This window comes from Coregonus lavaretus (genome assembly GCF_964263955.1).
Source record: "Coregonus lavaretus genome assembly, chromosome: 14".
In the NCBI taxonomy this organism is placed as follows: domain Eukaryota; kingdom Metazoa; phylum Chordata; class Actinopteri; order Salmoniformes; family Salmonidae; genus Coregonus; species Coregonus lavaretus.
In genome coordinates this window covers 28039492-28066594 of record NC_140001.1, presented here as the reverse complement: position 1 = coordinate 28066594, position 27103 = coordinate 28039492, and the positions used below count along the sequence as shown (strand labels likewise).

Below are 27103 nucleotides of genomic sequence, written 5' to 3'. Positions count from 1 at the left end.
GTCTTGTGAATATGTTGTCTTCAGAAAAACATTTAATTGACAGAATGTTGATATAAATAACCAATTGTCTAGGACGTATTGATGGGAGTGGTTGTTAAAAATAGTAGATGTGATCTTACACCAGGCAGTTATTATCAAGAAAGGTGTCATTTAGTTTCCCAACTCTTTTTGATCACTTGAGCAACAAATTAATTATGTTTTGTGAGGCTCTCATACACATTTAAAATAATTTCAAAACAGACACTTGCAATCTCCACAAACTCCTTTTAATGTTTATTAAACTATTGTGCCATCAATACTGTAATTTCAGACACATTATTTTCTCTTTTCTAAAAGGCACAGTTTTGTTCACATAATGTACTGTAAATTACCTTATTTACAGCAGAGTATTGGACTCACAGTTGTAACATTCATTGCCCACGAATTAGGCTACCTCCAAAAGTTCTATAACCATCTAAATATATATATAAAAAGTCTAACCCTTTTCTGAATTCTTTACTCAAAGTTATACAATTAATTTTACAGCAATATAAAACATAAGATTAAATGTAACTCCAAATCTATGGCATGCCAAACAAAGTTTTCATTGGATATATGGGAGAAAAGGGTAGACAAAATGAAGTAAATGTGTCAAATAAATCATATGAGATTGAGAAAAACCAAAGTAGATATATTTTTCAAGAGAAAACTACACCTGACATATTCCAGAAACATATGGAGTGTGTATGGTCTTATCATTATTCCCAACATCTCATTACCTATGGGGAATGTAACTCCACATTCAAAATTGCAATGTTGAATGCAATAAAATCACATACCGGAGGTATATCAGGTCACTTTATCCAAACATATGAGCACATATTAGGAAAGATGATGAACATCACAAACATGCTGGGGTTTTGTAAAGACATACCAATCTCACAATTGCTTAATACCATGTGTTGACTAGAAGACCATATTTCTACAAGGATGTATTTTCCAAACTGGGGGCCAAATGAGAGATAAGCAGTTTAAACATGTATTTCCATTGCCTTAGATTCCATTTTGGTGATCAAAATTGCATGTGTCAAGGTGGCACAACAAACAGCCCTGCTGCTTTAGCCCTGTGTGCCAGGATTGAACACAGATAATGACTAGGGTGAGTTAACATGTCACACACTCAGCTAAGACAAATAGCACAAAACATCACAACAAAGAACAAAAAATCCTGTACACTGTCCCTTGTCATGTATTGGTGCAAGCACTATTGCTATTATTGCATTTTGCATGCATTAGTAAAGTAAAGGTATGTTTAATAAACAATAAAACAAAATATTGACTTGATACTGATATTCAAATTAAGTACCAGCATGTAGGACAAAGATATCAAAGGAATTTGAAATAGTTAAAACATCATTGAGGCACATTTGTGCTATTTGAGTGAAATTACAGAATGAGTAAGATCAAAATATTCACATTTCATTTTTGACATTTCATATACGTTTTTAAAACGTATCCTCTGATACTTTGATTGCCTTCTCTTAAAACACCGTATATTATAACATCTAAGTAGTCAAGTAAAGCATCCAAATATGATCACTGATTGTTTATGAACTATGGAAGATTATCTATTTCACAAGTATATCAAGTGTCACAGCAAATATTTATTGATCTATCCCTGGCTTTTGCAACTTTTCACCCTAAGAGAAAAAAAATCTAAAAATGTAAAACGGTGTCAGATACAGATAAAAAAAACACTGTATTGAAGTACATTATTGACCAAAACTTCAACAAAATGTGATCATTAAAACGTTTTTAAAAAGCATGTAAAACTGTTTTAGGATATACACTACAGGTCAAAAGTTATAGAACACCTACTCATTCAAGGGTTTTTCTTTATTTTTACTATTTTCTACATTGTAGAATAATAGTGAAGACATCAAAACTATGTAATAACACACATGGAATCATGTAGTAAACAAAACAAGCGTTAAACAAATCAAAATATATTTTATATTTGAGATTCTTCAAAGTAGCCACCCTTTGCCTTGATGACAGTTTAGCACACTCTTGGCATTCTCTCAACCAGCTTCATGAGTTAGTCACCTTGAAGTAATTTCAATTAACAGGTGTGCCTTGTTAAAAGTACATTTGTGGAATTTCTTTCCTTCTTAATGCGTTTGAGCCAATCAGTTGTGTTGTGACAAGGTAGGGGTGGTATACAGAAGATAGCCCTATTTGGTAAAAGACCAAGTCCATATTATGGCAAGAACAGCTCAAATAAGCAAAAAGAAATGACAGTCCATCATCACTTTAAGACATGAAGGTCAGTCAATCTGGAAAATGTCAACAGGTCCCAGACATGCTCAATGGGATTGAGATCCGGGCTCGTCCCTGGCCATGGCAGAACACTGACATTCCTGTCTTGCAGGAAATCACGCACAGAATGAGCAGTATGGCTGGTGGCATTGTCATGCTGGAGGGTCATGTCAGGATGAGCCTGCAGGAAGGGTACCACATAAGGGAACATGATGTCTTCCCTGTAACGCACAGCGTTGTGATTGCCTGCAATGACAACAAGCTCAGTCCGATGATGCTGTGACACACTGCCCCAGACCATGACGGACCCTCCACCTCGATCCCGCTCCAGAGTACAGGCCTCGGTGTAACGCTCATTCCTTCTACGATAAACGCGAATCCGACCATCACCCCTGAGACAAAAGAGACAAAACCGCGACGTGTCAGTGAAGAGCACCTTTTGACAGTCGTGTCTGATCCAGCGACGGTGGGTTTGTGCCCATAGGCAACGTTGCTGCCGGTGATGTCTGGTGAGGACAGGCCTACAAGCCCTCAGTCCAGCCTATCTCAGCCTATTGCGGACAGTCCGAGCACTGATGGAGGGATTGTGCATTCCTGGTGTAACTCGGGCAGTTGTTGCCATCCTGTACCTGTCCCGCAGGTGTGATGTTCGGATGTACCGATCCTGTGCAGGTGTTGTTACACGTGGTCTGCCACTGCGAGGACGATCAGTTGTCCGTCCTGTCTCCCTGTAGCGCTGTCTTAGGCATCTCACAGTACGGACATTGCAATTTATTGCCCTGGCCACATCTGCAGTCCTCATGCCTCCTTGCAGCATGCCTAAGGCACGTTCACGCAGATGAGCAGGGACCCTGGGCATCTTTCTTTTGGTGTTTTTCAGTCAGTAGAAAGGCCTCTTTAGTGTCCTAAGTTTTCATAACTGTGACCTTAATTGCCTACCGTCTGTAAGCTGTTAGTGTCTTAACGACCGTTCCACGGGTGCATGTTCATTAATTGTTTATGGTTCATTGAACAAGCATGATCTGTGAAGTTTTGGATTTATACGAATTATCTTTGAAAGACAGAGTCCTGAAAAAGGGAAGTTTCTTTTTTTGCTGAGTTTACATGATTCCATAGGTGTTATTTCATAGTTTTCATAGTTCTACAATGTAGAAAACAGTAAAAAGAAAAGAAAAACCCTTGAGTGAGTAGGTGTGTCCAAACTTCCATTTAAACTCCTTAAACATCTTGGTCCACAGTACAGGTCAGTAGGTCCCAATTATATAACTTGTTTACCAAAATTACAAAATATACCTTCAATATACTACACTCTGGTATCTTACCTTAAAGACTAGAGTGAGCTGTAACAATACAAGCTCTGAAACAATGTCAGACAACTAGAGGGAAGAGCAAGAAACTGGAACAGAACAAAAAACATACAGGTAATGAATGGAGGGAGAAAGAGGGGAAAGAAAAAGGCACAAAGTGAAAGAGTGGACAATTCTAGAAAGCCAGAGAGGTGGTAGGCACAGCGAGAGTGAGATAGAGAGAGGAGGGGGGATGAGAAAGAGAAAGGAGTTTATCTGTCCTTGGAGCCCAGCTTCTCAATGAGGTCCTGCAGGGGGGCCAGCTCACGACGATCAATGAGGTTGAACTCCTAAACAGACACACAACCAAGGTAAACGACCATACAAGCCATATGTGATCGTGATAGAACATAAAATCAAGGTTCCTGCTATATTTACACAGGATAGTAACAATTATGCCTGTTAACTGTGAATTATAATTGCACAATGCATCAATGGGAATATAATATTATTTACTACATCCATGGAAGCATGAATAACCCTTCTGATAGAATCATGACAATCATTTCTAAACAGCAATAAAGATAACGTTTGATATTTTGAATGTATTAGCAGTTGCACCTGGACAAAGAAGATGAAGTGTTTGAAGGAGGTATTGAGGTGGGCCTCCTCCTGCAGCTGCATCACAGAATCAAAATGCTGGTGGTAGATGTGGGCATAGACTCTGAACAGGCGCTTCAAAATGGTCTTGGCCACAGACATGAAGTTCTTAGGAAAGGGCACTCCTGGGGAGACAGAGCAGGGGAGTTCTTTCAGTTTCTCAAAGCCAAAGGTCTAGGCTTTGAAGGTTTCAAATTCATGCGCACAAATGTGAATTGTCACCTAACCTATCTTGGAGGGGAAGAGTGTCTCATCATCCAGCTGGTCCTGCACCCAGGTCATCAGGTAGTCTATGTACTTGGGAGCAGAGCACTTGATGGGCTTTTTGATGTTGGTGCCATCAGCCCAGTGGTATTCATACCTTGAGGGAGGTAGAGATGGAGGAGAAATGGAATGAGATGGAGGTAGAGATGGAATTTTAATAACATGCAATTCTGACTTCCTCTGTTTTTGGCACAATTCAATGGCTTAATACTAGAAATCGCTAAAGCAGTCATTTGGACTGCTCATTAATAAATAAATAAATAAATATTACTCTGCCATTTAAGTAATGCCCCCCTCTGTCCTTGACTTTCACTAAATAAGTCTATATAACACACAGTCGTTGTTAGAATCTTAATATCACAAACAGAACCCAGAGTAATAACCAGTTTGAGGAGGGCATGTCATTTTTTGGAATGGTTTCCTCCCCGTTGCCCTCCTTCTCCCAACAGTAGGGCCTGCTCCCCTCCTTCTCCCGACAGTTGAAGGTGTTGTGCCCAGTTGATAATCACCCCGATAATTGCTTCGAAACTAAACCTAAACTATTCCAAAACTAATTTCACACATATAACAGACAAAATAAATTAAGTGAAGTATGATGGGGGAGAATGGGTGAGTTGATGAACAAGGGGAAGCAAACATGCATAGTTATGTAATCACTAATTGTGAATGATGATCAGGGTGGGCCATTCTATTGTTTTGATCTGTTCTAATTCTAATCTCATAATGGTATGTACCCTGTATCAGTCCACCAAATCCAAGCAGTCTCATCAGTCTACTCTGGCCTACTTGGAGAACATTGACAGCGTGAGTAATTTACAATAACAAGAAGCCCAAGACGAATCAATGCACATGGTGCGTTAGCGTCGCTACAAAATCTGAATGAAAATAGCTCAGATGGTGGGGAAGAAATGAATCATGACATCTGATGTTTATTCTTCATTATGATGATTATGAGCCTCAACCTGAACCTACACCTCCGAGGCCTAAGTGCAAAAAAGCCAGAATGGTACGCACTGAGCAGGTGCCCGCGCAACCTCCAAAATGAAACAGTGAGAATGGAGAGGAAGGGACAGCACCGTTTGGCTAGAACAGGCCGGTGGCAATGCTACAGGCCGATTATGAGCACAAAATGTCATCACAGAGAGCAGGCCCTACATCTCAAGCAAAAAACATCAGCAAGTGCACTCACCAGGTTTCATTGTTTATGTGACATGGACATGCTCCAACTAATGCCAGCGCGTGAAGATGCACACCATGTAAGCACGAGCTGACAATTGACGTTTTGACTGCTGTCATATCGACACAATTATAATTCCATTATTGCTTTTGTGCTGATTTTCACTATTTATCAAGCACACTTGGCGCTTATAATGATGTTTAGGCTACGAATGTTATCATTTGGTGGTTGGGGTATTTTATTTATTTTGTCATAAAAATATGCCGTTACCACGTTCCAACACATATGTTCTGTTTCATAGTAGTACCAAAGGCACTGTTTGTGATTTTTTGTTTTTAAATATAGCTTACAGCAGCGGTTCCCAAACTAGATGTCGCCTGATATCAACATGGGGTCACTGGAGAAATTCCAAAATCCATTAAAAAAAAAAAAATATATATATATATATATATATATACATATACACACACACACACACACACACACACACACACACACACACACAGCCTTCAGAAAGTATTCAGACCCCTTGACTTTTTCCACATTTTGTTAGGTTACAGCCTTATTCTAACATTGTTTTTTCACCCCTCATTAAATCTACACACAATACCCCATAATGACAAAGCAAAAACCTGTTTTTAGAAATGTGTATCCTTAGGGTCGTTGTCCTGTTGGAAGGTGAACCTTTGCCCCAATCTGAGGTCCTGAGCGCTCTGGAGCAGGTTTTCATCAAGGATCTCTCTGTACTGTTCTCCGTTCATCTTTCCCTCAATCCTGACTAATCTCCCAGTCCCTGCCGCTGAAAAACACCCCCACAGCATGTTGCTGCCACCACCATGCGTCACCATAGGGATGGTGCCAGGTTTCCTCCAGACGTGACACTTGGCATTCAGGCCAAAGAGTTAAATCATGGTTTCATCAGACCAGAGAATCTTGTTTCTCATGGTCTGAGAGTCTTTAGGTGCCTTTTGGCAAACTCCAATCGGGCTGTCCTGTGCCTTTTACTGAGGAGTGGCTTCCGTCTGGCCACTCTACCATAAAGGCCTGATTGGTGGAGTGCTGCAGAGATGGTTGTCCTTCTGGAAGGTTCTCCCATCTCCACAGAGGAACTCTGGAGCTCTGTCAGAGTGACCATTGGGTTCTTGGTCACCTCCCTGACCAAGGCCCATCTCCTCCGATTTCTCAGTTTGGTAGGGCGGCCAGCTCTAGGAAGAGTCTTGGTGGTTCCAAACTTCTTCCATTTAAGAATGATGGAGGCTACCGTGTTCTTGGGGACCTTTAATGCTGCAGAAATGTTTTGGTACCCTTCCCCAGATCTGTCCCTCGACACAATCCTGTCTCGGAGCTCTATGGACAATTCCTTTGACCTCATGGCTTGGTTTTTGCTCTGACATGCACTGTCAACTGTGGAACCTTATATAGACAGGTGTGTGTCTTTCCAAATCATGTCCAATCAATTGAATTTACCCCAGGTGGACGCCAATCAAGTTGTAGAAACATCTCAAGGATGATCAATGGAAACAGGATGCACCTGAGCTCGGTTGAGTCTCATAGCAAAGGGTCTGAATACTTATGTAAATAAGGTATTTCTGTTTTTAATAAATGTACAAACATTTCTAAAAACCTGTTTTTGCTTTGTCATTATGGGGTATTGTGTGTAGATTGCTGAGGAAATTGTTTTATTTAATCCATTTTAGAATAAGGCTGTAACATAAAATGTGGAAAATGTCAAGGGGTCTGAATACTTTCTGAAGGCACTGTATGTATGTACTAGTCAAAAGTTTGGACACGCCTACTCATTCAAGGGTTTATCTTCATTTTTACTATTTTCTACATTGTAGAATAATAGTGAAGGCATCAAAACTATAAAAGAACACATATGGAATCATGTAGTAAACAAAAAAAGTGTTAAACAAATCACACTATATTTTATATTTGAGATTCTTCAAAGTAGCCACCCTTTGCCTTGATGACAGCTTTGCACACTCTTGGCATTCTCACAACCAGCTTCATGAGGTAGTCAACTGGAAGTCATTTCAATTAACAGGTGTGGAATTTATTTCCTTCTTAATGCGTTTGAGCCAATCAGTTGTGTTGTGACAAGGTAGGGGTGGTATACAGAAGATAGCCCTATTTGGTAAAAGACCAAGTCCATATTATGGCAAGAACAGCTCAAATAAGCAAAGAGAAACGACAGTCCATCATTACTTTAAGACATGAAGGTCAATCAATCAATCCGGAAAATGTCTAGAACTTTGAAAGTTTCTTCATGTGCAGTCGCAAAAACCATCAAGCGCTATGATGAAACTGGCTCTGATGAGGACCGCCACAAGAAAGGAAGAGCCAGAGTTACCTCAGAGGATAGGTTCATTAGAGTTACCAGCCTCAGAAATTGCAGCCCAAATAAATGCTTCACAGAGTTCAAGTAACAGACACATCTCAACATCAACTGTTCAGAGGAGACTACGTGAATGGTCGAATTGCTGCAAAGAAACCACTACTAAATGACACGAATAAGAAGAAGAGACTTGCTTGGGCCAAGACAGACGAGCAATGGACATTAGACCGAAAATCTGCCCTTTGGTCTGAGGAGTCCAAATCTGAGATTTTTGGTTCCAACCGCTGTGTCTTTGTGAGACGCAGAGTAGGTGAAAGGATGATCTTGCATGTGTGGTTTCCACCGTGAAGCATGGTGGAGGAGGTGTGATGGTGCTTTGCTGGTGACACTATCAGTGATTTATTTAGAATTCAAGGCACACTTAAACAGCATGGCTACCACAGCATTCTGCAGCGATATGCCATCCCATCTGGTTTGTGCTTAGTGGGACTATCATTTGTTTTTCAACAGGACAATGACCCAACACACCTCCAGGCTGTGTAAGGGCTATTTGACCAAGAAGGAGAGTGATGGACTGCTACATCAGATGACCTGGCCTCCACAATCACCCGACCTCAACCCAATTGAGATGGTTTGGGATGAGTTGGACCGCAGAGTGAAGGAAAAGCAGCCAACAAGTGCTCAGCATATGTGGGAACTCCTTCAAGACTGTTGGAAAAGCATTCCAGGTGAAGCTGGTTGAGAGAATGCCAATAGTGTGCAAAGCTGTCATCAAGGCAAAGGGTGAAGAATCTCAAATATATGTGTTATTTCATAGTTTTGATGTCTTCACTATTATTCTACAATGTAGAAAACAGTAAAAATAAAGAAAAACCCTTGAATGAGTAAGTGTGTCCAAACTTTGGACTTGTGCTGTGTGTGTGTAAAATATATATATATATATTTTTTTTTATCTTCAAAATTCAACGAGAGCACCCTTAGATCATGGGAAAAGGCCTCATTTGACCGTTGCACACGAATCATTCCCACAGTGAATGGCTAGGCCCGCTACGCTATGAAACCACACACTATTGCAGAGACTTTGATATTACCGGCCGCAATTCATATGTTGAAAACAAAGTGTGGGGAGGCACAGAAACTCACATCAATACCTTTGTCAGAGAAGACTGTTAAACAAAGAATTTATGCTCTGAATGAACGACTCGAAAACTCCCCAGCTTATGCTCTCCAAATGGACGTTAGCTTTGAGGGCCGTTACATGTCCGGGGATGCTATTCATTTCACATTTTAGTCATTTAGCAGACGCTCTTATCCAGAGCGACTTACAGTTAGTGAGTGCATACATTTTCATACTGGCCCCCCGTGGGAAACGAACCTACAACCCTGGCGTTGCAAGCGCCATGCTCTACCAACTGAGCTACACAAGGATATATTGTTCTGGCTCACGATTCCCAAGCATGAAATGACATTGGGGATGTTCAGTGTTCTGCGTGGCTATAGTGACAAAAAACAGATTCCATATGGGATCGAATGGTGGGCTTTTTCACAGATGGGGCTCCATCTATGGCGGGATGGCGGGCAGGCTATGCACTCTAGTTATGAATGTGTCTCCCTCTGCCATATGGACACATTCATTGTATGATACAACGAGAGCAACTGGCAGCAAAAGAGCTGAGCACAGAGCTCTGAGATATGCTGCAGCAGGTGACTTCGATTGTAAACTACATCAAACCACATCCACTGCGCGCATGCCTGTTCGCAAAACTATGTGGAGATATCGGATCAGAGCATGATAATGTTCTATGTTATCGAGGGGGAGTGTTGGATTTTTCACATTGAGAGAGGAACTGTTGTCATTCACAATGGATGTAAAAAGAACAGACTTGGTTGACTTTCTGTGTAATGAAAAGAAAATAACAGAAAACAGCATCAGTGTCCCACACGATTGATGACTGCTCACCTCCAACGCTTGGAAGAGCACTTTGGGACCTACTTCCCAATCCATTTGACTGTGATCCTGTCTCAGTTGACATGCCAGTAAGTGAAATCGAACAGCTGATCGAACTGTCATGTGAGTGAATACATTCACGGGTCAATACAGAGGAGTTTTGGTTCCTGACTCAAAGTAAATACCATGCTGTCTCCCTCTGAGCATTAATTCCGCATTCAAAACAACTGGGAACTCAGAACTGGGACCTCTGAAAGAAACAAGCTTTGACTGGTAGAAAAGTTTAACGGTCATCCAACTCGGAATTCCAACTCCGGTCTCTTTCTAGACCCCCGACTTTCCAACCTAAAGATCACTGACGTCATTATTTGACCTCCCAGTTGTCTTGAAAGCACCATAAAACTCATGGTAGGCTACCCTTCGCCAGCTCATATCTGTGTGAAGCTGGATTCAGTGCTCTGGTCTGCATTAAAAATAAATACAGTAACAATCCAGGTTGGACGTGACAGCAGAGATGAGGTGTACACTGTCGACCACACCCGATGTGCATCAAGCACACCCATCTCATTAGTGGTGGTGAGACAAATTTGCAATTGACTGTCATAGCCCCACATTAAAAGTATGTGACAGTGAGTTGAGAAGACAGTCAGAAATACAGAATGTTTTTCAATTGACTGCCATAGCCCCAAATAAAAAAGTAAACATTGGCTGTTAATTAAAAAATAATAATTCACATGGTTGGGGGTCACAATAATTTTCAGATATCCAAATGGGGTCATGGCCAAAAAAGTTTGGGAACCCCTGGTATACAGTAACAAACTAATGAAATGCAATAAAAAAAAAATGTATATACATATAAATATACACAACCAAATGATTATTATTTTGTGATAGCATATATGAAATGTATTAATTACAATGTTAGAATGTTGCAGTCAGAATGACTGCTCATTAGCTCTAATGGGGGTCCCTCTAGGCCCAAGGATTCTAGTGTTAAAGAGGACATCTTCCTGACAAGAACCAGTTTGGGGTCAAAACATTGTCCTATTAGACACAGAGCATTTCATTAGTGTGCGGATTTTCTTATTGTTCTTCATACAAGACATTTACCATACATTATTAGTACAGTGTATGCTAGAGTAAGTTCCAGGAGCTGGAAAGGAGCAGAAGAGACTAGGACAAACGCTATAGTGACCGTGATTATGGCCCTTTGGGCAGGAATTCGGCTCGGGTCTCTTCCTCCTGATTAGAGACCGAAAATAGAGAAAGGAGAAGGAACTCTGAGGAAGAGCCCAAACTATATACCACTAAACTAATGACAGCACTTAAGTGGTTTCAGTCGACACAGGAATCAGTATTCACAAAGCATATCAGAGAAGGACTGCTGATCTAGGATTAGCTTCCCCTTTCATATCATAATGAATAAGATTGCATGATTAGATCACCACTCCTCCTCTGAGAGGCTTTGTGAATACGGGCCACCTCCAGAAATGATTTGTTCTGTACTGCACTCGCATTGTAAAAACATTAAGTGAAACCAACGCACTGAACCAAAGTTTGAAACTAGGTACCCAAAATAAAACATGTCTATGTGTATGTGGGCAGAGTCTGCGCTGGGCTGACCATAGCAGTAGCTTATGGATAAATAAATAACATATTAAAGAATAACATTTTCATCACTCTTTTCAGGTCATTTCAGAGAATACTAGAATTGAAATAGAGGGAACATGCATCAAATGTCTGTCTGTTACCCTGATGAAGGTTCTTTAGCCGAAACGTTGGTCAAATAAATCCACAGCAAAGAAAGCTGAGTGTGCAGCTTCCTTTTCCATTTGAATTGTCTGTCTGCCGGTCTTACCTTGGTCCGGCAGACATCACAGAGCAGCTGGTCTCAGTGCAGAACTCAGTAATGGTGCCGTAGAGCATGTTGATCTGATTGAAGAAGTCCACAGCTGAAACGGAAAGCAGACCAAAGGCCCATATTACCTCATACAAAAGCACAACTGAATGGGAAACTAAATGCCCAATGACAAAGTACTTGATATGAAAGAGGCAATAACCAGATAGACTGAACAGTTATACTTAAATCTAATCTCTGGCCACATATATAGACACTGTGCTACAACCTAAAGGACCTGAAGGCTGTCATTAAGAAGAGGTGTCATTTCAATCTCCCGTGCTCTCCTCCCTCAATCACCCCTTTCACTCACTGTTAACAGCAATCCACTCATTGAGATCTTCCCCCTCTGGCAGCATGACAGCCTGCCTCAGGTTCCCACTCCCCAGTGTTGCCTCGGCATGCTTCAACAGCTCATACTGGTGGGAGCCCTCTGGGATGTTCTTCTTCGGCTTAAAGGTCTTAGAGGAACGACTGCCACTGGATCAAGGGATGAGGGGGAGATAGAGTAACAAACTGTGATATTCCAAGTTGTAGCTAGTGGTAATGAGTAGATGGTAGCTATGTGCTCACTACTCAAGATATGAAATCATACTGTGTGAACCTTCCTGTTTACACTTTAATCTGATCAGCTGACAGTAACAAAACAGGAAGGAACCCAGGCTATCTATAATTGCTTGCCACTGACTTGTTCACTAGTTAGCTACATAGTAAAAATATGTCAATGATCAGTTCCCCTGATGTGACACAAAATAGCTAACTAGATAAAACGATTTTATTGTTTTTTAGCTAGCTAACGTTAGGTGGCTAAGTTAGCAGAATTTGTCTTAACCCAGTTAACGTTAGTAACGTTAAATTATATCAACAGTTTCATCAAATATTATGATAATCTGTGGTTACAGCATTTCTAGGTAGTCAATATCTGTCTGAATCCTAAATTAAGCAAATATAGCTAACAGCATAGCTGGCTAGTTCGCTAACTAGCTCCGAGCTAGCTAGCAAACGTTACTTACAATAGGAAGCTCATCGTTGGAAACTTCGTGTACAGACCAAAGAATATCGTAGATCTAAGGAAAACTGTCGTGTCGAAGGTTTCACTGGCTGTTTGGTGAAAATACAGTCTTTCTAGATTTAACTTCCCTGGTCAAAAGTTTGCAAACCTTCTCTCACTTGTCAGTGTGTTGTCGTCGTGCAAGACGTACGGAAAAGAAATAATATTTGTACGTAACTACGTAGTTAGCGCAACATTTTCTCTCGCGAGAATCTTCCTCGGCATGTTGACGTCAGCGCTGTATGCAGGCAACTGCCAAAATAATGGAAACATCTGAGTAAATTAGAGCTATAAAGTGTATTGAAAGCAAGTGCTTCCACACAGGTGTGGTTCCCGGGTTAATTAAGCAATTAACATCCCATCAGGCTTAGGGTCATGTATAAAAATACTGGGCAGGCCATTATATTGGCTACCACGGCTATACCCCATAGGATGACAATGCCCCCATTCACAGAGCAAGAGTGGTCACTGAATGTATTGATGAGCATGAAAACGATATAAACCACATGCCATGGCATCTCCCGAGTGGCACAGTGGTCTAATGCACTGCATGTGCCACTAGAGATCCTGGTTTGAGTCCAGCTGGCCGCGAGACCCATGGGCGGCGCACAATTGGTCCAGCGTCGTCCAAGGTAGGGGAGGGTTTGGCCAGCAGGGATGTGGGTTCGTTTCCCACGGGGGCCCAGTATGAAAAATAAATAAATAAACATGTATGCATTCACTAACTGTAAGTCGCTCTGGATAAGAGCGTCTGCTAAATGACTTAAATGTAAAATGTAAATCTCACCCAATTGAACACTTATGGGAAGGAATGGGAGGAGGAGACTGAATAGGGCCGGCCCTAGCCATTTGATTGTGGGCCCCCCCCCACGTCACAGGCCTAACATTTTAGTGGCCCCCCTCTTGACAGCTGAGGGAACATTTTCAGTTTTAAAGTTAATTTCATGCAATTCTACTCATTTTGCCATGGGGTGTAGAGAAGTTTAGCAATATTGTTTCCAAACTAGATAAATTGAAGGAGGAGACTGAATAGGGTCAGATTTCACCACTATCAGATGACAGAACCTTCCAGAAGGACAACCATCTCTGCAGCACCCCACCAATCAGGCCTTTGTGGTAAAGTGGCCAGACGGTGTCGTGGAAATGTATCACTATACTTATTAAAAATCAAAGTTCTTCCAGAGTTTTTGTAGAATCAAGATTTAATTTATTACACAGAGCAACAAAAGCCGAGTCTGCAGAGCAACTGCCTTCCCAACACTCAGCCCTCAATTTATATACAATTTCCATTCCTGCTCGTTTTACATACTCTTTAGCTTAAACCCTCCCAGTTCAGTTTCTCCACTATTGTTTCCAAGCCTTCATCATTTGACCGCTCCGCCCACTCTCTTCATTTATGATAGTGGCGAAATCTGACCCTATTCAGTCTCCTCCTCCTATTTATCTAGTTTGGAAACAATAGTGGCAGAACCAGGCTTTCTCATGTAAAAAATAACAGAGCCATCTCCTGACTCTGCTCTGTTTATTCCAAAACATATCAATCAATACTTAAATATGGTTTAAACATGGCAGGTCCATAACCCATTCTCAACCATATACATTTAAGACTTTCCTTATGCATTGCCTCATGCATAACAGTATAATCAATCAAGAGCCATGTCCTGACTCTGGCTCAGACTCCCTCCTTGTGTACCACTCGGTACCACACTCCGTATTCACTTAGTCATACTGCTTGTCTTTATGATTAACTATGTTTTAATCTTTATAGTCTAAAAAATATGTACCATGTTTAACCTATGGTCTGACCTTGTGTATCACTCGGTACCATGGCTCTGTATGGTCTACTGAAAAATACCCAACAACGGAAGCCACTCCTTAGTAAAAGGCACATGACAGGCTGCTTGGAGTTCGCCAAAAGGCACCTAAAGGACTCTCAGACCATGAAAAACAAGATTCTCTGGTCTGATGAAACCAAGATTGAACTCTTTGGCCTGAATGCCAAGCGTCAAGTCTGGAGGAAACCTGGCACCATCCCTCCTGTGAAGCATGGTGGCGTTAGCATCATGCTGTGGGTATTTATTTATAAATTTACAACAAAACAATTCTAATCTGTTTTTTTTTGTCATTATGGGGTATTGTGTGTAGATTGATGAGGGGGGATGAGGCTGTTACCTAACAATGTAGAAAAAGTCAAGGGGTCTGAATACTTTCCGAATGCACTGTAAATGTAAGGAAAGAAAGGTAATGTTTTGTGTCACATGATTTTTGCCAAATCTGTGAAGACTCCTAGAATGAGAACGGGTTTAAACTCATTAATTATATTGAATTTAGCTATGTTCCTCCTTCATATCTTAATGTATTCACATGAAAACAAATGGTCAATTATTATTCATGACTTTGTAACAGCTCCAAACAGTTGTCCACTACAAGAAATGCTCACTGGTACCCTAGTTTATAGAAGTACCCATTTAGAGGTGTGGCCCATGCCTGGAAACTGACGTAGAGAGAATATACTCAGTGCCAGCAGCCAGCGCTGGAGGGGGGGCATGAGCCTTTAAAACATCTCGAGCCCTCTCAATCTGCTTTACAGGCGGTGTTCTTTCAGACCGGGTTTACTTCCTCCTTCAGTCTCCCTCGCTTCTCTCTTCCTAAACTCAGTTTTGGATTACTTATCTAGATCAGTAAACATGGCAACGCTGAGCGCTCTAAGAAAATTCTGCCAGCAATCGAAGCATCATGTGTGCAGTCTACATATGTCCGCATCAAGGTATGTATTAAAATTGAGATATCAAATAGATTATCTGTCTTGGTGGACTATGATGGGTTACTTTCTTTCGATATGAAAAATGCCGCTTCTTTTTGGAAGGTAGCTACCCGGTATTAATTTCCTACTTGTCAATAACGTTACCCATAGCTTGACACTTTCCCTTATGTATGTTTTCCATTCTGTACCCTGGCACCTGATGTCGCTGTGGATACAACGTTTCTGATTGTGCTTTGAGGACAATGTTATGTAATGTTTTAAATGATACATTGTAGCGAAGAGTGATTGAATCCATGATCTTCGTAATGCGCCCCCTAACGTTATGCCGGTATCATTGCAATTCTGCATGGCTGATGAAATCTCACTTGCATTGTGTGTATTGTAGGCGGGCAAGTTCCCAATGGGGGAACGTGGTCACCAACCAAAGTGATCAGTATTATTATTATCAGTATTCTCATGTCCTGTGTGTTTAAACCTGGCTTTTGCAGACCATTATGTGCTGCAAATGTATTTGATTAATTCCATGAACCCCTTTTATTTGAGACATGCCTTAATGCAGCACGTTCCTTATGACAAACTAATGTTCCACACGTTGTCCAGAAACATAAACCACGTGTGACTATGCACATGACTTGCATCACAACTGATTTAGCCACTTTTAATCTAGCATGAGATGAGTCTCTTTTGGAGCATGCAAATTCATAATGCATTTGAGTAGTAGGTTATGGCCAACATAGATGAGCCTAAATTATAAATCTATAACAACACAAAACAAGTTGCATTGTTTGTGCTATTTGTATTTCACACTAGCCCATGTCCTAGACTCTTTGAACTTGACAGAATGTTAATAACTGTATTTACAAGTTACATGAAGGCAAACCTGTAGGGCAAGGGTACTCAACTCTTACCATAGTTGTCCGGAGCCTGCTGGTTTTCTGTTCTACCTGATAATTAATTGCACACATATTGGCTTGGCTTCTAGTTCAAAGTTGACAATCTTAATGATTTGGGACTGCTGCAAATCCTTTCCCTATCATGGTACTGGTACTATGTGAAGGAGAACTAGTCTGGGAGGCAAGGCAGCAAGGTGTGAAAAGCATATGCATTTTTGTCAAAGGTGTATTCTTTGGGTAGAAGTTAAGGCCTATTGAGTCCGCTCTGCATTTGCAGTTCTCCCATTGCTTGTGATGGCCACTCATGTACTTTATCCTGTCAGAGGTTAACTACTCATTAACATTGTCAGTTGTCAACTGTTTGCTGAGAACTCAACACATTTCCAACAAGGTTGTCCAAAAATGCTTAGATTAAAACATTATGTTCATGCTCTGCGTGCATGTTGGAAGCAGGGCAGTGGGGGGTGTTGTCAAATGCAAAATGTCATGCCATAATGGAGTCTCCTCCAGGACCTGCTATCCTGGCCCCATGGAAGATTTGAATGTTTCTATGGGTCTTTAATTACTTGTGGCAGAATCAAGGGATGGTTACATCACTGTGGACGGCTCATTACTCCTCAGTTATTACTCCTCTGTGTGCATGCTATTACATAAGCACTGCTATCAAGTTTAACACATTGGACATCAAATGTGAATAGAGCAGCATTCAGGTTTCATATTCACCCACTCTGCACTCCACACTGAGGCCAACACTTGACTTGAAGCCCGGGGGTTCCAAGAAGTTTCTTAAATAGCCTGGGCCACATTGTAATTCATATCTTGCTATTTTAGCCACCACACTCCTCATGCATGGGTAACACAGGAGCCCTGTACTTGGTGTGACTGTCCTTGGCCATCGCTGGCTTATGGCGGCACTCCTTGCTGGTTGACTGCCATGAACTCTCACTTTGGGATTGACAACTAGTCTGCAGGACTATAAGTCACGTGCCCACCACAGTGTATACTTTCCCCTGACTCCTTGACTGTTTACTTGTTCTGCTGTCCTTTAACATCTGCCTCTGATTCTTCAGACAGGAAGCAGTGGTCATCTCAGGCAGGAAGTTGGCCCGTCAGATCCGGGAGGAGGCCAGGAACGACGTGGAACAGTGGGTCTCCACTGGCAACAGGAGACCCCACCTGAGCGTGGTCCTTGTAGGAGATAATGCAGCCAGTCACTCCTATGTCCTGAATAAAACCCGAGCTGCAGCTGATGTTGGTATGTAAACACACACACTCAATATTTTACTTACCTGTGCTGGAGCTGAACTCTACACAGCAGTGTGACTTTGAAACTATTTTATGAATTCTATGACTCTTCAGTGTGGCTTTCTAATTCCCTTTTTCTTCCTGGTCACCATTCATCTATGGCACTGCTCATTCGTTGGGGATATAATGGGTTCATAATTCCTCCCTCTTCTTCTTCTCTGCAGGTATCAGCAGTGAGACTATCCTGAAGCCCTCCTGTATCTCTGAGGATGAACTCATGGACCTGATCCACAAACTCAACACAGACCACCGGGTGGATGGCCTGCTGGTGCAACTGCCTCTGCCAGGTAAGTAGTGGCTTTAGAGCGAGGTGGCGATGCATGGCTTTGGAAAGGGCATATTGGTAAGGACAAAGAAAGAATGACAGTTTGAAGCTGTTGTTTTGAATATTTATGGCTATTATGGGCATATCCTTGAATTATTTGCTCTTTGGCCTATTTACTGTACAACATCCATTTATATGCTGACTTGTAACCATCACTCTCATTGTCTTCTCACAGAACACATTGACGAGCGGTGCATCTGTAATGCTGTGTCCCCCGGCAAGGATGTGGACGGCTTCCATGTGGTCAATGTGGGCCGCATGTGCCTGGACCAGTCCACCATGCTGCCCGCCACTCCCTGGGGAGTCTGGGAAATCATCAAACGCACAGGTGTGGTAGTGGGATGGATCTCTCACCTCCCTCTGTTATATCAATGGAATTATGCTGTTATGGGGAGCAATGTCAACTCTGTCACTGACTGTTTATCCCTGATTCCCAGGAATTCCTACCCTTGGAAAAAATGTTGTGGTGGCGGGACGCTCCAAGAATGTGGGCATGCCCATTGCCATGTTGCTGCACTCAGATGGGCGCCATGAGAGGCCAGGGGGTGAGTAATGATGTCAGGATAACTAAGGGCTACAGTAATAGGGTGGATGTAAAGGTAGATTAACAATGGGTAGTAGAGATAATACAGGGTTTTCACTTAAAGTTGAAATATTGAAGTTGAAAGGGAATTTGTGGATCATGGCCCTGGCATTTACTTATTTTTTTGGTTCTGCAGGTGATGCCACAGTCACCATCTCTCACCGTTACACACCAAAGGAACAGCTCCGTCAGCACACAAGAATTGCAGACATCGTTGTTGCTGCTGCAGGTATGGATCCTCTCCTCCTACTGAGGATATCTCTACCTTGTCTACTACCTGTCTCTCTTATTCTGCATATTCCTGTATGTTTATAGAGCTATTTTTGTGTCTCTTGAGGAGGTTGTCCTGGGTGGGTCTCTTATCAACTGATCACACTCTAAACCCTCTCCTAATCCCAGGGATTCCAAACCTCATCACCGCAGACATGATCAAAGAAGGAGCAGCCGTTATTGATGTTGGAATAAACAGAGTGCATGACCATGCGACTGGCAAGGACAGACTTGTAGGGGATGTGGATTTTGAAGGTAGGAGTTTCTAATCTAGACTTCACAATTTGTCTTATATTACATTTTTCCTGACACATACTGTTCTCACACACATTTTCTCTGCAACACTCACCCTTTATCTCTCCCTGTGTAGGTGTGAGACAAAAGGCTAGCTTCATTACCCCAGTGCCTGGAGGAGTAGGACCCATGACAGTGGCCATGCTTATGAAGAACACCATCAAGGCAGCTAAGAACCTCCTGCTGACGCCCGCTGAGAGGATCCGCATGGTAGCCTCTTCATAACAGGCCATGCCTGACCCCATCAAGTGACACATTCCATCCCGCCACCCCTTCCCTTTTCACTCTGAGCAACTCGGCGAACTCCCCTGCACACAGACACAGATCGATATGTGATAGCTTTAAGATTCTCAACTTGCTGGTACCTTCCACTTTCATAACCTCTGCCTGCCATTTCAGACTATTACAACTCAGCCATGCAGCTACTACATATTTATTATTTGCTAGACTTCTTCTTTTTTTTCTCATGTACTTTCTATGAGACCTTTTTGGTTTTAGGTGAATTTAAACTACCTATTTATTTCTCTGCATTCATTTGTCAAATATGTTGAAAGCATTAAAAAGTGCAAGGGAGACTGGCAAGAAATAAGACAGTTATGTCTAGCTCCTATCTCCACAATACCCTTTAGATCACACAAGCACTGTGAGTTAAGAGGATTAAGGGCTAGAGTTATGAAATGTCTGAAAAAAACGAGTCTGTTAAACACCATAAGCTTTATATTTACAGTGTTTCAAAAATGCCTTTGGAAATATAATTTGGAAATAAAATGTTATTGCAAATGGATGGTCTTCATTACTGTTGCAATGTTGTGGTTGTTTTTTGGGGGTGAACAGGTGCTTATAGCATAGCTCTCTATTGTAAAGATTTACAGGTAGGCCGTTCTATTTCCATTGTATAGGAATGATACGAAATATCACATAATTCAATAATTTTAACCCTCAGAGGAGGTGATAAATAGTTTTGAGTATGATATAAATCTTGATTTGATATTAGTCCCGTTAATAATAAAAAACAATATTCTAACAATTATTAGCCAAAATACTCTGGCCGTATTATATGCGGCTCATAAAATTATATGATCAGTGTGCAAGAGGACCGTAAAGGGAAGCGGACACACTTCCTAAAGATCCGGAAAAACACGGGGGGAAAAAACAGTTGCACAATCTATTTATTTTGGAGTGGACATGTTTTTTATTTCTCCATTTATTTCCAGAAACATAGGCAATTTCTTTTAGAAGCATACGATTAATTGATTTACCTAACATTTTCGACTATGGAGCGCAGTAGATCGCGCGACAGTTCCGCCGATACGACCAAGAGCACAAGCAGACAAGGCGGAGAGAAAAAAACATCCAAAAAGAAAAAGCGAAGACGTTCCTCTTCATCTTCCTCTTCGTCCAGCAGCAGTGCAAGTCCGACCCCTTTAAAGAAAGCCTCACGTTCCCTCAGCAAGAACCAAGGTTTCCGTCACTTGATTACTAAATCATCATTAGTAGTAGTAGGCAGCTAACGTTAGCCACACTGGAATGTGTATAGCTGCTATTAGCAATGCTGATACACTACAGCGTTGCTCCCTTTTGTATTGGGTTGTACAAAAACAGTCCGTGGGAAGCCAGAAGTCAAATACAATTCCATTTCAACTTACTAGGCCAGTTGGTCATTAAAACGGGGGGAAACTATCTAAAGGAACGTATTATTAAACGGACTTTCCAAACGTGGGTCTGTTGTATACCCACTTCCTCTCTGCTTACCTTATGTCAAAATAAAAGTCCCCCACAAGTTATTCCACTTATGGCTCACGTACAGGACTTTTATTTCGAATGAGTTAAGAAGCGAGGAAGTGGGTCTACAAACGCTCATTTCTGCCCGACGTAGAATTCAATGCAATTCAACTTCGTGTTCAACAATGTGTAGTGCTTCAGACAATGCACATCCTCACACAGATATATCTATTATCTAATGTGTCAGAGAATATGGTAATGAAATGCATTTTTACGTCTATCAATGCTGACAATGTACATTTCGTTATACCTTTGTCTGCTTCAGATGGGAAAGGGAAGAAAAAAAAGAAAAGTTCATCTTCCTTGTCAAGCTCTTCTTCATCCTCATCGTCCTCCTCATCAAGTGATGAAAAGGCCAAGAGGAAGGAAAAGAAAAGGAACAAATTAAAGAAGAAGTTAAAGAAGAAAAGAAAGTTGAAGAAAGAGATGAAATTGGAGAAGAAGAAAAATAAGAAGTTAAAGCAATTGGAAGAAAGAAGAGCATCCCTGCTTGTAGATTTGATGCCCCCTCCAGCCCCCCCTCAGGCTCAAGGCAGTGCCCCGCAGCCCTTCCTGGAGTTGTGGCAGAGTGATGATAGCACAGAAGATCACGGACCAGGTATGGTCAATGAAATCCATTGGGAATTTGCACCAGCAGTTGAGTTTAGACTTGTAGCTGTCTCACATTTTGTCTTATGTTGACAATGGTTGGATGTTTCTTTGTTACCTAGCTCAACAAGGAATGGAAAATGAACATAAAGCTGAGCAGATGGATGGATCTTTTGTTTTGTCCATTCTTTAGCAATGACAGATGAGCAGAAAGCCAGGCTATCCACCAAGCGGCCCCTAACAAAGGAGGAGTATGAGGCTAAGCAGAGTGTCATCCGCAGGGTGGTAGATCCTGAGACTGGACGCACCAGGTACACCAACGCTATAGACAACATGAATGTTCCCATGGCATCTATGGCTCAGTAGTTTCTCTCTATTCCTATATGGGCTGGGTGTGTGCTGGTTTTTATTCCTTATGTGTATAAAGAAAAATTATATTATCTTTGTTTTTCAGGCTGATAAGGGGAGAAGGAGAGATCATTGAGGAGATTGTCAGTAGAGAGAGACACAAAGAGATCAACAAGGTAAATTGAAAACCATCAAAGGCCATGTAGCTGTGTGTGCTTTTGGGGGTTAAAATGTTGTCCTTTACCCCCCCAAAAAAGCCTACCTAATACCTACCCTCCATTCTTGTCACAGCAAGCCACAAAGGGAGACGGAAACTCCTTTCAGAAGAAACTAGGATTGAACAGGTAGAGGATCACCCCTGATGCCAAATGTATGGTAGAAAGGAGGAAGGAGCCATTAATACTATTCTGTATAGATAGGACAGGAGAATACATCTCCAGTGAATGTTTGGCTGGACCACATTTGTGACATGATCACTACATGTCTCCAAAATGAAAGTGCAAAACAACCCTTTCTGTGCCTATCTATGACTGTACTGTGAGTGTGACTCAATCATATGATGTTTGGTCACACTTTAAATAAAGTTTGGCCAGACTTTATGTTTAATTGCTCAAATTAAATGTAATAACATTACATTTTGATTTTACTTGACCAGCATTCTTTCATCACAATTCACTTTGGACTTTCTCTGAATGCATCAGAACTTCAGAATGGCCATGATGGCCTGACTGTCAATGTTTTCATATTCAATTCTATTATACATGCATTCAAACTGCACCCAAAAACAAGTCAACTGTGTAATGGCGTTTACTTAAAAAAAATTGTACCATGCACACTGAACAAAATTATAAACGTAACATGTAAAGTGCTGGTCCCATGTTTCATGAGCTGAAATAAAAGATCCCAGAAATTTTCCATTGCACAAAAAGCTTATTTCTCTCAAATGTTGTGTACAAATTTGTTTACATCCCTGTTTGTAAGCATTTTATCCTTTGTCAAGATAATCCATCCACCTTATTAAACAGCATGATCATTACACAGGTACCATAACTATTTTGAAGTGGCTAGATGCATTGCCCTGAAATATGGAGGTCAGTATTCTTGAATGGCCTTTTTCGTTCATGGAGACAAGATGGTCCTTGATGCTTTTTGTGAAGATGTGTTTTACTATTCGTGCTCTGGACTTGAGGCTGGAGGGTTAAGATCATTTTTATTATTTTGAAGGAGTCGTGTGTTTAGTCTCCGTAATTTGTGCTGTGGCATTGTGCTGGGGACAATAAAAGGCCACTCTAAAATGTGCAGTTTTGTCACAACACAATGCCACAGATGTCTCAAGTTTTGAGGGAGCGCGCAATTGGCATGCTGACTTCTGTAATGTCCACCAAAACTGTTGCCAGATAATTGAATGTTCATTTCTCTACCATAAGCCACCTCCAACGTCGTTTTAGATAATTTGGCAGTACGTCCAACCGGCCCTGGACCTCCACATCTGGCTTCTTAACCTGGGGGGTGGGGGGGGGGGGAGTATTTCTGTCTGTAATAAAGCCCCTTTTGTGGGGAATAACTCATTCTGATTGGCTGAGCCTGGCTCCCCAGTGGGTGGGCCTATGACCTCCCAGTCCCACCCATGTCTGCGCCCCTGCCCAGTCATGTGAAATCCATAGATTAGGGCCTAATGAATTTATTTCAATTGACTGATTTCCTTATATGAACTGTAACTCAGCAAAATCTTTGAAATTGTTGCATGTTGCGTTTATTGTTCAGTAAATGTCTTTTTTGGGGGGGATAATTATCCTTGACCATCGCTGTGTGCATCGGGTATTTACTATTTCAGTTACAGGTTGAAAACCTAATCTTACACCCGCCATTAAAATAATGTAGAGACAAGAAACCACACATTTAATTTCTGTTCTTCATACTTACTTTATACACTGTACATGGAAACACTGGGAATGGGTAAAATAAAACTGTCTAAAACTTCAGAGTAATACAAAGTATATTGATACTGTATATAGCCAAGGTATTGGGAGATTTTTACAGCCAGGTAAGGTCATTTTGATGTGATCAAATTCGGTCAGCATTGCCATTTCAATTAGCATGAGATTAAACATTTTTATGTGCAGAGTGGAGGCTTGATATGATACGGGTGCAAGTAGTTTTATTTGTAATATATTCCTATGTACATTTATACTACTTCCCTGTCGATACAACCAACCAGACATACAAGTCATACCAACGTCTCATTGGGAAATAATGGTCCTTTTCAGTGACCATACAGCAAATTCTACTGGAGGATTATTCCATAGAGGCATGAGTCAGAACAGGGAAACAGCAAATTTAAGGCAAAAAAGGAAATGTACTGTAAGGCCTCTGGTAATATCTGCATCTGCCAGTAGGAGAACTATGGATATTGTCTTTGTGTAGAGGTGTCTGAGTTTAACTGATGATTGCACAGATCTACTTTTACATTCTCCAGGTGTCAATGTCCAGTTGACTGATACAGTATCTCTGGAGCAGGACTGATGCTTTAAAGAGCAGACATGTAATAATTGTTAGAGGGGTGCATGTTTTCTTTTAGCTGGATGTGCTAAACTGTCTTCTCCAATTTCACTGTCAGGATGCACAGAAAGAGTCAGTGTTGTCTACAGAGAAATCCATGTGGGTTGCCCTTAAGAGTTATGTGCTACTTCAAAAAAAAGGTAACCATATCATATGGACAGTGACTCCTAGCCTACTACAGTGTCAGTTACATTTCTTCACCACACAAGACCCTCCCGCTCAACTGACTGCATATTTACCATGCCTGTTGCATGTTTGTGTATTTGGGGCAATGCTTTCTGGGTCACCCTGGAATGTGCCTATAGTCGGGAATTGAACAGGAATAGAATGATCTAATTTATGTATGAGATTAATTGGTGATTAACCAAGGAGTCTAGAACATCGGGTTCACAATAGCCTTGTTTAAACCTTGTGCTAACATGTGAGTTTCATGATCTGATCAATATGATCCAATCACTATCTGATCAAGGTTTGTCGCTTCTACACATTGCATTACAATGAGGGAGTTCTGTTAACCTGAGCTGCGGTGCACTGGTCTATGGCCCGTGAAGTGAACGGGCAAAAGCAATGAGGGAGGAGCGCCCTTCTAAAAATCAAACATTAATCTGCGCAGCTCTGCCATGTTGTCAACAAGGCTGCATGCTGTATCATCTTTTTCATAAAATATATGTTCGAATTTTCAAACTAGTTTTCATTGGGAGGGCAGGAAAAGCGTTATCAAAAGCAATCACTTATGCATGTGAAAACACAGAATCCTACTCATTACTCTACGTGCCTTATCTAGCCTAGCCTACGTCACTTTTGTTTTGAGCAGACTGCAAATTCCTCCTACCGGGGGTAACCCGGGCCAGATAATTGAGTCCCATCAATTGCTGCATTTACACAGGCAGCCCAATTCTGATATTTTTTTCCACTAATTGGTCTTTTGACCAATCACATCAGGAAAATATCTGATGTGATTGGTCAAAAGGCAAATTAGTGGATTTTTTTGTAGAATTGGGCTGCCTGTCTAAACGCAGCCAAAGTGCCTCATCCTTCCACTGTGTCCGCATTGTGAACAGATTAGCTGGTGCCTCCCTGTACGCAAAATATTTGACAGCTATTCTTTCAAAAATAATAACACTTATTTATTTTAAGACAATTAATGATGTCATAAATCAATTGTGCTACCTGTCAATGATTTTAGAGGCCGGTATAACGATGATTTAACACTGATGATTTGACCATCCAGATCTGTTTACACTTGATTGATATACAGACACAATGCGTGCCTGACTACCTCTGGAGGGTCTGATGACAATCAGATCACAATGTGTATTTTAATCATCTACACCTGTTTGAAAATGTGGGCACAACCAGAATGTGAACAAGATCAGGACAAAGTGTGAATGTTAGTGCCAGGTAGGCTGCGTTTGCACAGGCAGCCCACTTCTGATCTTTTTTTACTAATTGGTCTTTTGACCAATTAGATCAGCTCTTTTGCCCATAATTGGCCAAAAGATCAGAATTGGGCTGCCTGTGTAAATACAGCCATATAAACAGGGCTGTAGACAGTCTGGTGCCTCATTCATTCCCTACCAGAGCAATCTGTTTGGATTGAGACGACCCCACTTCACCATGATGGTCCTCCCCCTCACAGTCTTGTTGTCCCAGGATCACGGCAGAAATGTAATAACAGTTCAACCAAGATCCCATTTGTCTAAACAACTTGCTATGATCATGTTTATACCCGTATGTCTCAAATCACACAGCACCAAGACATTCTGTGTCTCTTCTTCTGCATGTGCCTGCTTAACTGATTCTTTCTCTATGGTGGATCTGCTGCTGTGGCATGTGTGTGGGTAATATTGAACCTTTTCACTAACATTTCAATTCTCATTGGTCGATTACCGTTATAGTTCTACACAGGTTTGAAACAAGGAAGAAGTAAACATAATTTGAATGATAAACTGACGATCAATCACCTTAAATTATTAATCAACATTATTGAACAAATCTGAACTTTATGTTCCTACTTTCCAAAGCATATTTTTTACATTATCTACAAATTGTTCATCGGAGGCTTCAACAAATGACTCCCAATTGAACCTAAATAGTATTGTCTATGTGCATAATCACATTCAGTGCCTCATTTACAGCTCAGGAAGTGATTGACTGTATTTCAAATTTTCTAAATAATCATACAGTGCATTCGCAAAGTATTCAGACCCCTTTACTTTTTCCACATTGTTACGTTACAGCCTTTTTCTAAAATTGATTACTTAGTTTTTTCCCCTCATCAATCTACACACAATACCCCGTAATGACAAAGCAAAAACAGGTTGTTAGAAATTTGTGCATATTTATTAAAAATAAAAAACCGAAATATAACTTTTACATAAGTATTCAGACCCTTTATTCAGTACTTTGTTAAAGCACCTTTGGCAACGATTACAGCCTCGAGTCTACAGCCACCTGTATTTGGGGAGTTTCT

At 41.2% G+C, this 27103-nt stretch overlaps 3 protein-coding genes across 3 annotated transcripts; 2 read left to right on the top strand and 1 right to left on the bottom strand.

Moving 5' to 3' along the window:
* Window positions 1-250: 250 nt before the first annotated feature.
* On the bottom strand, window positions 251-13073 carry LOC311141293 (MOB kinase activator 1A). The gene is made up of 6 exons (XM_084176581.1): window positions 12882-13073; window positions 12182-12348; window positions 11830-11923; window positions 4472-4605; window positions 4206-4369; window positions 251-3934 (listed from the first exon to the last, which is right to left on the bottom strand). Exons 1-6 carry the CDS (start codon window positions 12893-12895, stop codon window positions 3857-3859), a joined length of 651 nt encoding a protein of 216 aa, XP_084032707.1. The 5' UTR covers window positions 12896-13073; the 3' UTR covers window positions 251-3856.
* A 2339-nt stretch (window positions 13074-15412) lies between these two features.
* Window positions 15413-20135, top strand: LOC311140977 (bifunctional methylenetetrahydrofolate dehydrogenase/cyclohydrolase, mitochondrial-like). The gene is made up of 8 exons (XM_084176239.1): window positions 15413-15686; window positions 17647-17831; window positions 18046-18168; window positions 18382-18534; window positions 18644-18751; window positions 18926-19018; window positions 19189-19314; window positions 19430-20135. The coding sequence occupies exons 1-8, from the start codon at window positions 15607-15609 to the stop codon at window positions 19576-19578; spliced, it is 1017 nt and encodes a 338-aa protein (XP_084032365.1). The 5' UTR covers window positions 15413-15606; the 3' UTR covers window positions 19579-20135.
* A 316-nt stretch (window positions 20136-20451) lies between these two features.
* Window positions 20452-22986, top strand: LOC311141290 (uncharacterized protein). The gene is made up of 5 exons (XM_084176578.1): window positions 20452-20814; window positions 21401-21733; window positions 21917-22034; window positions 22178-22247; window positions 22363-22986. The coding sequence occupies exons 1-5, from the start codon at window positions 20628-20630 to the stop codon at window positions 22417-22419; spliced, it is 765 nt and encodes a 254-aa protein (XP_084032704.1). The 5' UTR covers window positions 20452-20627; the 3' UTR covers window positions 22420-22986.
* Window positions 22987-27103: the final 4117 nt, after the last annotated feature.